Source organism: Notothenia coriiceps, unplaced genomic scaffold (genome assembly GCF_000735185.1).
Source record: "Notothenia coriiceps isolate Sejong01 unplaced genomic scaffold, NC01 NC01_scaffold00028428, whole genome shotgun sequence".
Taxonomy (NCBI): domain Eukaryota; kingdom Metazoa; phylum Chordata; class Actinopteri; order Perciformes; family Nototheniidae; genus Notothenia; species Notothenia coriiceps.
The window spans coordinates 82237-93239 of NW_011361129.1; the positions used below are offsets into that span (position 1 = coordinate 82237).

The 11003-nt window shown below is 42.9% G+C and overlaps 2 protein-coding genes across 3 annotated transcripts in view; one reads left to right on the forward strand and one right to left on the reverse strand.

The window, feature by feature from the left end:
• The first annotated feature begins 1915 nt into the window (after window positions 1-1915).
• The window catches only part of msmp1 (microseminoprotein, prostate associated 1), a 21788-nt gene continuing 12700 nt past the window's right edge, over window positions 1916-11003 (forward strand). The window contains exons 1-2 of the mRNA XM_010785908.1: window positions 1916-1920; window positions 3910-3912. The gene's annotated coding sequence lies outside the window, so the exon portion shown is untranslated. The remainder of the gene's footprint in view (window positions 1921-3909; window positions 3913-11003) is intronic.
• pik3c3 (phosphatidylinositol 3-kinase, catalytic subunit type 3) overlaps window positions 4226-11003 on the reverse strand; it is a 15464-nt gene continuing 8686 nt past the window's right edge. For both annotated transcript variants that reach the window (XM_010785910.1, XM_010785909.1), the window contains 17 exons: window positions 10865-10957; window positions 10554-10739; window positions 9741-9871; window positions 9271-9352; window positions 9079-9146; window positions 8887-8992; window positions 8667-8783; window positions 8227-8358; window positions 7983-8111; window positions 7652-7721; window positions 7455-7519; window positions 7298-7382; window positions 7140-7214; window positions 6891-7059; window positions 5685-5775; window positions 5467-5592; window positions 4226-5083 (listed from right to left, as the gene is read on the reverse strand). In XM_010785910.1, coding sequence (XP_010784212.1) covers window positions 5069-5083; window positions 5467-5592; window positions 5685-5775; window positions 6891-7059; window positions 7140-7214; window positions 7298-7382; window positions 7455-7519; window positions 7652-7721; window positions 7983-8111; window positions 8227-8358; window positions 8667-8783; window positions 8887-8992; window positions 9079-9146; window positions 9271-9352; window positions 9741-9871; window positions 10554-10739; window positions 10865-10957 — 1740 coding nt within the window. In that variant the 3' untranslated portion in view covers window positions 4226-5068. The remainder of the gene's footprint in view (window positions 5084-5466; window positions 5593-5684; window positions 5776-6890; window positions 7060-7139; window positions 7215-7297; window positions 7383-7454; window positions 7520-7651; window positions 7722-7982; window positions 8112-8226; window positions 8359-8666; window positions 8784-8886; window positions 8993-9078; window positions 9147-9270; window positions 9353-9740; window positions 9872-10553; window positions 10740-10864; window positions 10958-11003) is intronic.

Consider the following 11003-nt stretch of genomic DNA (forward strand, 5'->3'; position numbering starts at 1 on the left):
AACTTGTAAAGAAAATACCTAAAAAACGGTTTCAGTGAAATGTATATAGTCAAACGCATAGACCCGGTCTACGATTCTCGTAAGGGTACTATTATTGTTTTTCACCATAGGAGCATGGGACAGGACTAATACCTTTTTATTTACTACATACCGTTTGGATATTTAGAATTTATGGATAATTTCACGATTGGATAATAACAGTCATTATCTCTCTCAGGTGAGTGTTTTTTGTCACGATCAGTGAGTGTTTTCTTCCAATTCTCTATAACGACTTCGAGCGCTCATCGCTCGTGTATGATACTATAGTTCAAGGTGTTGATGTAGTCATCGATACGTAAAAAAAGAGACATCCTATCTTAGCATGGTCCTCGTATTTCGCACTGAGGCGTGTACTTAGTGAGGGACTTCGGTCCCACGGAAATTTTCCCCCCTCGCGACACTTTTTTCCTGGACTGTCCGGTCATCCGGCTCGCGTCGAGAGGTTTGTACGTGTCTGTTCTCTCGTCGAAGACGCATTGTATAGTTTGACTCGACGCGATGTCGTCGGAAGCTGTCCAACATATGTTGGTTGTTTACGTGGCTCTCTGGACGTAAGTAAGGGACACTTGGATGTTTGTGCTGCTGTTGATCCTGTTTAGGTGTACTTACATTTTGATAAAATGTCTAGGGTTGTGTGTTGCTTGTGTTTGACATTATTCCGGACAGCGGGAGTATTGGTTTATCATTGTGTGTGTGTGTAACATATTGTGTGTCGTATGTGTTGTGTCTGTACTTTGTTAGTCCGTGATATGTGGTTGTTGTTGTGTGGTGTGTGTGTTAATGTTATTTAATGTTAAAGTTCTTAACGAACCCCTAGACGGAGTAGACGTGTGTTGTTAGCGATGTGGGTAAATCATGTTGTGTGTGTGTGCTCGCTTGTTTTCGTGATGTGTTATATAACTGTCAGCGACAGTAGTAAGGGGTATGTGCCTGTGTGTGACTCCTTACTCTTCAAGTCACCGTCCCATCGTAACTGTCTTATTCGTGTGGGGTGGTGCTTACTTTTTGGCGAAGGTCGGGTTGGATGTCGACCCCATACAGACTCTCACAACGTCCCTCACTGTACATCTTGTATCTATCGGTCGGACGTCGTAATTAAGAGTCCTAGCGTCTCTCTTCACCCCTAGCTAATACCTAGCACAAATGGTACTCTCTTCATGCTAGGAGAGAACAGGCAGTCCGGATGCTACTGTGTATCGTGGGTCTCCCCGCCTCGCATCAAACCCGCCTACTGACGACTGTACGAGTAGTCAGGTGTGTATAGGCCCCGATGATATGCCCTCTCCGCGCATCGCGTGTCATCGCTTGTCAGAGAGCTTCGTGCTCAGGGGCGTCTGCACTAGTCCTAGAGACGGTCGCTGTCACTTAACAAAACGCACTTCCGGTGTGGGTTCGTCTTGTACATTATCCATAAACGTAAAAGTTCATACCACCTCACTTATTAATAGGTGACTTATTATTCTCTATCTTCCTAAGATATGAAACGTGTGTCATATAGTCAAAGAGAAAACAGGAGTGAGTACAAGTACAGTACCTCTCGTTTACAGTCCTGACTTGGTGCAAGATAACGTCACTCATTTATGCTCAGTTTTAGGCGCCGTTTACATTTGCAGTAACACAGCAAATCTATGGGATGCATGTTATAAACCTTGGTGAGTCGACGACAGTAAACGTGGCATCATCTATTAGGACGTCTACCACTATAATATGAGTGTTACTTTTACAAGTCCTTACCGATATCTATCTGTACCGCTCTCGTCCATTCATGGTCGGAACAGATGAATAATTCCTCACCCTGCAATAAAAATTACTTGTAATCGAAGAGACGAAATGTCTGTACGGTTATTTAGACAAGGCAAGAGTAGGTTCGTGTACTCTTCCGTCGCGACTTGTCAGAGAGCGACAGTTCACGAACGTACTAAACTTGATGAGGCGTAGACACAGTGTCCACTAAAGTTGTCACACGTCATTAGGGCTCACCACTTCAGATCCGTCAATGTGGGGGAGCTCATTACAGTCGACTTGTGCAAGAGTTTAGAGTTAGCGCGGTGAACAGAGCACATACAAACATATTGAGGTTCGTGACGTGTGACACTTATCAGCTGCGGTCGGCTCTCGTACTAGCGCGCGGCACGAACGGCGGCTGCAAAGACTCAATGCAGTCACGTTGTTGTCAATCGAATGGTTTGCATTGGGCAAGAGACTGTAAGCCACTATAAAAAAAGCCACGATTCTTGGGAAAGCCGGCTTCCCGGAAAAATTGGTAAAAGCCGGCTATGTAAAAGCCGCCGGCTTATAAGCCACGTAGGGATTAATATTTGTTGGACCCTTGTCACCCACAAACTCTAAACTACCCCTATATACAGGAGTTGACATACACCATGACATTGACAAGGCACACTACCGTTACAACAACGAACACGGTGTCACTCCGCGTTCCTGTTCCCCATATCCTACGTACGGCGGAGGATATCCGGTTAGTGTCGAGAACTAACGGTGCCACACACCTTGGTCAAGTAAGGTCACCCTCCGACAGGGCACTCTCACTACGCACCGTCGGGAATATTATTTATACGTCCGAACCGATTTACCTAATGTAGAGGCACAAAAAGAGCCTTACGTTGCAATTCGACGTCTTGATTCGCAAATTGAATTGTGTATTGACATGTAAACGGCCACATTTAGATAAATGAGTGAACGGTTTGACAAAAGGGAGACTGAGGTTGTACTGTACTATCCTGTTTTAATTTTGACCTTAAATTACAATAAGTGTATAAATTTCAATTAATATGTCAAATGTACAAGACACAAAGGAGTCGTGAGATGACACCCGTCGACTTGCACCCCGTGGACAAGTAGCGTGGCGAGACTCGTGCGAGGCATTGGGGGCTGAAGGTCCGCGACTCGACAAGTCGAGAGGCGGGTTTGATAGCGAGGCTGGGAGACCCTGCGATGAAGTAGCTGGCGCTTCCCAGGCGTGAAGCCTCGGCAGGAGCGAAGGACTCTAGGCTTGACGGACGGTTGTGTGTCGTTTGGGTCCTCGACCCCCCCCACAAGGTAAGTCACCCGACGAAAGACATACTTTGGGACGGTGAGGAACTGAGTAGTGACACCACTACACACACACACACACACCACACAACACACACCACACACACACACACACACACACACAACCACACACNCTGTCTCCCTCCATGTTGGTCACGGTCAGTTTTGTGTATTTTTGCTACCTTGTACTATCTATGTTTTTGATTCATACCATGTTGTTGTTTTTCAGCTTTTAAATAAAGCTCGCTTTTGTTTATAGCCATTAACTTTTTGTAGTCTGCATTTGGGTCCTACCTTTTTTTCGCGAATCTGAAACAGTGATCTTAACAACTTGGAACATTAAAAGGTACCCAGCCCAAAGTTGCACCCTCAACAATGAAATAGAAACAAAAAATGACTTAAGGCAAACCTTTTTTAAAGAAAAACTGAAGTGGGAGTTGACTAAATGTGTCCAAAACTAAAATAAAATAATGTATTTCCAAGATTGCTGATTATGAATATGTTATATGCGGGGGAAACTTCTGAAGCAATTGGAGTCAGGACTCAGAGAGTAACAAGGAGAGCTGGAGCTTTGATGGCAAACACTGACGGTTTATTTGGAGCTTCGGCCGGAGAACTCACAAGACATGTCACGGGCCACGATCTGACCACACGGTTGAGATGCCACAATAAATTCTGAAGAGCCCTCCTTGTAGTTCCAGGTTTCAACTAGTTCAGAGTGTAATAATCAACATTCTTCAATAGATATACTAAACAGCTGAGGACACTGAATCACATTTGTTGTCGCTTATGGCTCGGGGTCATCTACACCCCGAGAAGGATGTGCTCCAGGTGTCCCACAACAATAACTATCTCTGACCGAGAGTTGCCCGGTCATAAACTGGCAACATCAACAATACGCTATGGCAGCCCCTCCATAAGGGAGATAACGGCTGATCAAGGCTGGTCAGCTGCGTCAGAGGGCGAAGGAGGACATGCAGGGCAAATTATTCCCCAACAGACATATTATTATATGTCCAAGAAAACGACATAGTATGGTATATAAACATTTTGAGAAAAACAACATAGCAGTCAAAAAAGTCAGAGAAATCGAAAATAAAGTATCTCAAGAAAATTATAATAAGCGACGTTGCTTTTTTGTGCAAATATCTTTATTTACAGGTAGCACAATCTTACATGTAAATGTTGTGAGTGTAAGAGAATATCTCCCTTGGAAATGTAATGGAGAAAACGTAACAATTGGCATGAAAAACAAGAACACTGAGTGAAGTTCAAGTACCTAGTCATAAATGTACTTGACATTTCCACGTGTCAAAAACCCAATCATTTTTAAGCTCCCTGTATACTTTAATAAGTTCTTAATTAAAGGTCAAGTAAACCAGTTAGAGCTGCATCTACTTCCATATGTTGTCTGCAGGTGCATTGTTTAAACATTAGATTTGGCTGCCTTTGTTTTAGAGTATTAGTGGTCATTAACAGAACAGAGAAACTTTAAATAAAGACCTTCACGTCAGAAATATAGCTTCTTTCTCTATGTGGCAGGAAATGCTTAGTCACTCGCTGTGTGACTCATCAACCCTCTTGGGGTTGGACTTGTGTTTACCCCCATCAGCGACGCTAGGACCGTCCACAGATGGTCAGCGATGCTCAATTTAGAAACATGTTCCGGGCCATAAACCCTGCATAGCAGCAAGTTCTGGGGTAAAATGATAAAAACGCACAAGTTAAAAAAACAAACTTGTATCAACAATTTTTTATTTTGGCCATACATCATTCATTCATTTAATAATTAATATACATTATATATACATGAGCAAACAAAGAAAGCCGTGTCTTTGTTCAACCATCTTGCAGTAAATGTTGGCACTGCATTCTTGGCCTTTTTAACAGAGTCATTGAGTTTCTTCCACACACACACGGGATGGAGCGCGTGATCCCACCGTGTGCTCGTGTTGACGAAGTTCGATCCAGTTCAGCCTCATCTGCGCCAGTACTGAAAAGAGACAGGAACACAATTCTTAGATTTTAAAGAATGGAGAAATTAACATTTAAACATTACTGTTTCAGTTCAATCTAATTCAGAGTTCTAATCTAAATGAATATATCCACATGTAGCAATAAGCTTGACTCCAACAAAAATACGTCTCAGGTAAGTTTGATTGACTTAAACAAAAGGTATCAGTACAAATGCATATTGCCAATAAACTATGTTTATACTCATAACAAAGAAATACAAAGTTCAAATATATACACATAATATATCAAATTATACATTATGGCTCCTACACCAGCTTTTGACCTACAAAACATCCAAAAATAGGGAAACGAGTTCAAAAAACCAAAAGATAACAATGTATGGTCAACCTGATTTTTTACCTGAGCAAACTTGTGTATCTGCTCGACCACAGCAGCGAACAGAGCGCCCACACTCTCATCTATCAGACTCTGCATGTAATGCACCGCCTCCTCGTCAGACAGGTCCAATCGGAACTTGTCCTGCACCTGGAGGAAAATGAAAGATATGACCAGATTGAGGACAATTTAACATTAGTCAAGATAAGATAGTGTAATCGCTCCAGAGGCAACAAACGTACCTTCTTAACGGTCTTGTCAGGCTCCAGGGCGATGTCAGGAATATTGGCATCGACCATGAGAGAGAACAGATTCAGGATCAGGTTGGAGTATCTGAAGAAGAATATTTGATATTACATGTGATGTAATCATCGTATTGTATTCCTCAGTATGATGAAAGTATCAGTTATGTAGGTGATGTTTCTAAAAATAGAGTTGAAGCTTTCTGCTGATGGGCCGTACTGTGTTTTACTTTATGAGATATCAATTGTCAAGCCTTTGGTTTAGGTTCATGTCAGCAAACAAAGATCATTTTCTTAAGTTTAAAAGTAAACTGCAATTAAATATTTATCTGAAGCAAGTTTATTTCCATGCCCTACTGACATAAATACCAGCCTAGAAGAGGTGGAAAAGAGTTCGCTATAATGTAAAAAGGACATGACTTGTAGCAGATAGTCTAAACAATACGGAGGCTAAATAAAGTTCTGATTGGTCAATTCAGAACATGTGACACGTTGTAAATCCAGTAGAACCGCTGTCAAGGACTGTAGTGACCGTTGCTAAGGAGGAAAAGAGGTTAAACAACAACAAAAAAATCTGTTTCCACACAAATCATAAGGTTTTGAAAATTATTTGGCGGCAAATATTGAATTTACATTTACACCCTTTAATTAGTTATTTGGGCTTTTAGATGAAGACCGCACACAGTTAATAAATACAACTATTCCTCTGACTAAAATACATATTTTTAAAGTCAATCAAGGAGTAATCTTAATTTAAGGTGTTTGAAGAGCAGATGAAAAATACAATTTCTTTTAAAAAAAATTATTGCCACAAAAAATCAAAGGGTGGCTCAACACGTCATGGCATGGGAAATAATGAGCTCTAACGAAGAAGTGGGATTAAAAGAACAATCCATATTCTTGCCATGTTGTGTTTTTTTGGTGCTATTTGGTTGTCAACCTATTTTTTTTGGTGAAATGTTGTGATCCTACTGACTGAATCTTTATTTCTCCTGTTTTTGTCCGAGATGGGAATGTCAACCATTATGTTATGTCCATGTTTGTGTCTTTAGCTTGTACAAAATAAAATAAATAATTATTTGGCGGCCCACTTGCAATGCCTTTGCGGACCACTAGGGGGCCGCGGCCCACAGGTTGGGAACCGCTGTTCTAAAGCATGACTCTCCCCTCTGATAAAATGTGATGTGTATCTGTCCGTCTCTCTACCTCCTGAGGTGCAGGAAGGCGGTGTAGCACTGCTTCCTGAACTCCTGGTACTGCTCGCTCTGCATGCCCCCCATCCCCTCCACCATCTCTTTGCTCAGCTTCATGGGCGGAGGCAGCGGTTTGGGGTCTCGACCCAGGATGTAGCCGAAGTCGATGTGGAAGAGCTTCCCTGAATCAAGAGGAGTTAGAATTCAAAATCTGCTCTGTAAACTAGGTTGTAAATAAACACGTATTTAATGTTTCCCTCACCGGTTTTGGTGAGTAGCAGATTGTCCAAGTGTCTGTCTCCTACTCCTAAGATGTATGTGATGACGCAGTAACCAGCTGGAAGCAAAGAGAGACACAATGTCAGTAAACACTTCTGAAAGTAGAGCACACAGAAATAGTACCATTGCTCTGTGACTCACCGCAGCTCTTCACATATGTGTCCATCACCTCGGAGCTGATGCCGTACGGCCCCTTCTCACTGGGGGCATGCTTCCTGAAGAAGCTCTGTGGGAATAAAAGATGTGAATAAAAGGTATGTTGTTTTGTCAGCTTAACTGTTTCTACTTCTCTGCTCACCTGGATGTTGCCTTCAGTCGCCAGGACTTCAGCAACGGGGACAGACTGGACAAACTGCATGAAACCTGGAAGAAAATACACTTTGTGATTAGGCTGGAGAATACAGCAATGAAAACACGTATTACAAACAACATCATTGAACCACCAGTTGAATTGATGTCATTGTTCTTTTAGCAACTAAATGTGCTCAGACTCACCGTGCTTGGTGCTGGTGGCCAACACTTTGTACGGCGTCAACTTCAGGTCCAAATTCTCTTTCCTTAAAAGCTATTAACCCAAACACAAACACGGGAAGACATTAGGAAAGCAACAACTGTGCTGTATGTAAACATTTTCCTCAAGATGTAAGAAATGTAAGAGGAAATGGATCCAAAGACTGCATTATTAACAACATTCACTTTCAGCTGATAAGATGTTCATAGAAACAAAACCCAAAGACATCTATGACTATAAATGCTTGGAAGTCTTAAATCAAATTAAACTACATTTCCCATCCATAAACTAACTTATCATTTTGAGCCTTCTTACTTTGTCCATGAGAGAGATGATCTGCAGGATGAGCTGATCCTGCCTCAGGTCGTCTCCGTGTTTGAAGATAACCGGGTACATGGCTCCATCCTCAGCTTTGAAGATCAGTTTAGCTGGCATCAGAGCGCTCTGACACACACAGAGAGAGAAAGAGAGGGAAAAGACTCATGAACCAGTGCCACACAGATACTGGTGTTAGTCCAGACAAAGCCCAATGTAGGAATGGAAGTTTCTCCTTGTGTACCTTGAAGAGCGTGGCTGTGTCGGGCACGATGCCTCTGATCCTGATCTGAGGCTCCAGAGGGAGAGGGATGGGCTCGATCTCTGACAGGTTCACCTTCTCGTTGTCCGCCAGCAGAGCCTGCAGGCGCTCCGTCTGCAGAGACACAGGGAGGGATGTTAAACAACTGAGCTGGGATCAGTGTGCTCAGGAGCCTTAACAGTTCAAAGGAAGCAGTGTGCACATTCAATAAGAAACGGCATGTTGCTGTGAGAGCCAAATGGATTCAGGAGGGCCAAAAAATATGTCAAATTGTACAAATTCTGAAGGATTTTTTTAACAGGTGTGCACAAAATAAACTATAATGAACATTGTTTTGCACAATAAACCAAAAAGCTATGAAAAGGATATCAAATGCTGTATTGTTTAGCTAATATTTGCATGTGCATTTATTCTGTTGTTACCTTCTTCTTTCGATTTCCACTCTCCCTCTGCACGGCTTTCATCAGCTGCACCAGTCTGTCCACAAACGTCTGCTGAGCGGCCAGCAGCGACCGCATCACCCTCACACTCTTATCACCCTGCAGGGAACAGGAAGTGTGTGTTAACGGCTAAAGATAAAGAAAAGGGAAACGTTTCAACACTTTCTTAAAGTCTGTGTATCTCCAATACTTTGTGCCTGACCTTGAGCAGAGCCTGGCTGAACCTCCTCATGACGTTCAGGTACATCTCGTGGGTCTTGAGGTCTCTCTGCTGGGTGTCCTGGTCCTCACACTCCACGATCACATACCTGATGAACACACACAGATCAATACAAACACAAGGACTGTTTTTCAGTTTGAAGAATGAACTCATCTGATTTGAGCTGCTACTCACCAATATAAATAGTTGGCGAGTTCGGAGTTCTTGCAAGCTCGGGAGATGAGAAATGTGCACAAGTCCTGCTGCAAAGACACACATTGGGGGATAGGGATACATTTCACATTTCTAGAAAGATACTTTTGACCACAACAAGTGATGTTTGTTGATGTGTGGTAGTGATTATCCCTCTATGGATCCTCCTCTCACCTCTTGAGTTTCACTGTCGGCTCCCTCCTTGCCTTTCTGTGGCGCAGTGGAAGATCCCGATGTGCCAGTCAGGATCTGTGAACTACAGAAAGAGAACAATGAGTAATCAGAGATCGCAGCAGTTCAAAAAAATGAAGTTCATTTGAACTAAACTGAGATAGTTCAGTATGGACTGCCTCCAGACTCTGGCGTGAGCTCGACAGAGTGCGGCCAGTGAAATCACAAAACCCTAAGAGTTCACGACGCTTCATGAAAGCAAAATAATCAAATTCCGCAAAAGCAGCAAAAACTCTCCCAACCAGTGTGACATTCCGAGGTATATTTAGATCTAGGCAGTAAAAAACTAAAGATGAAAAAGAAAATCTGGAAGGTACAACTATTCCCTCACTGTTCAGAGTAACATCTTTACCGAGTAGTCACACCATGTCAAAGCTCCCAGCAGACTCATTCACGATCCCCAGAGCACTGACCTGTCCATGGTGGACTCGTCTGAAAGTCCCTGGCTGTCTCTCTTGCTGCCTGGCTCCAGGCCGCCCTGAATATCGTTGAAGTTCTCGTACTTCAGCGCCTGGACCAGCTGCAGGAGGTACATCAGCAGGTCCTGAAGAGAGAGAGAAGAGATGGGAGTAAGTGTGGATTTGGAATTTAAAGCTCGGTTTTATCATTTGAAAACGTGTATATTTTCTGTCAGCGTGTAAATAATTCATTTTAAAAAGGGAACAGTTTGACCCAAAATCAGGAAAAACAATGTTTACGTTTCATTTAGCTGACATCTTTTTTCCAAAGAAACGTACAATGAGCCATTAGGATGCAAACCCAGAACAGCAAGAAACCTGCAGGTATAGTTGTTTCATTAAAGCCATACCTTTGGATGCTTGTGTATTGGTCTCCATTGATTTCAATATTTAAATACTTCAAGTTTATATATGTTTGTGTCGAAACAGGTGTGTTTTCAGTCAGCAAAGGAAGACTTGTAGAATTAACTAATTTGATTATTTTGTAGATTTTGGCTGTAGAAATGTCTGCATTCTCTCAAATGTAATGGAACCATAGGGAAGTTTGCTAGAAGTTTAAATAATACATTTAAAAAACAAGAAATGTAACAATTAGGGGTGAACTGTGACTTTTAAACAGCTCTGTCATCATCATCATCATCATGTTGGTATAAATACACTTTGGAAGGAAAGCTTTGAAATGCTTTGTCTCAGGAGAATTTTAAGTTCTACACAAACAGAGTTATCATTTCCCGCCCTCACGAGTATCCTTCTGTCTCCTCCTCCTACCTCATCGTCGGCCTGCTGCAGGCGCGTCACAGCGTAGCGTCGCACCGTGGGGTTGGAGAACTGGGAGGACAGCAGCTCCAGGGAGTCCTCCACGTCCATCGGCCTCCACTTCCCCAGCATCTCCAGGGCCTGCTTGGCCTCCTGGGGCAGGTCCCAGTTCACACACTTCAGGAACTTTGTCAGGGCCTGCAGCGAGAGGAGGAAGAGGAAGAGGAGGAGGAGGAAGATTATCATGCTGTAGAGATGAGAATCGATAAAGGAGCACGATTAGCTTTGGGTATGTTGGAGTAGAATAACACAAAGACACCCACCTTCTCCTGCGTGGTGAGGTAGTATCTGAACTTCCACACCAGGTCCTGCTCTTCAGAGCTCAGCTGCTTCGTTGGAGGGTAGCTCACGATGATCTGATGGAGAACGAACACACACACACACACACACACACACACACAC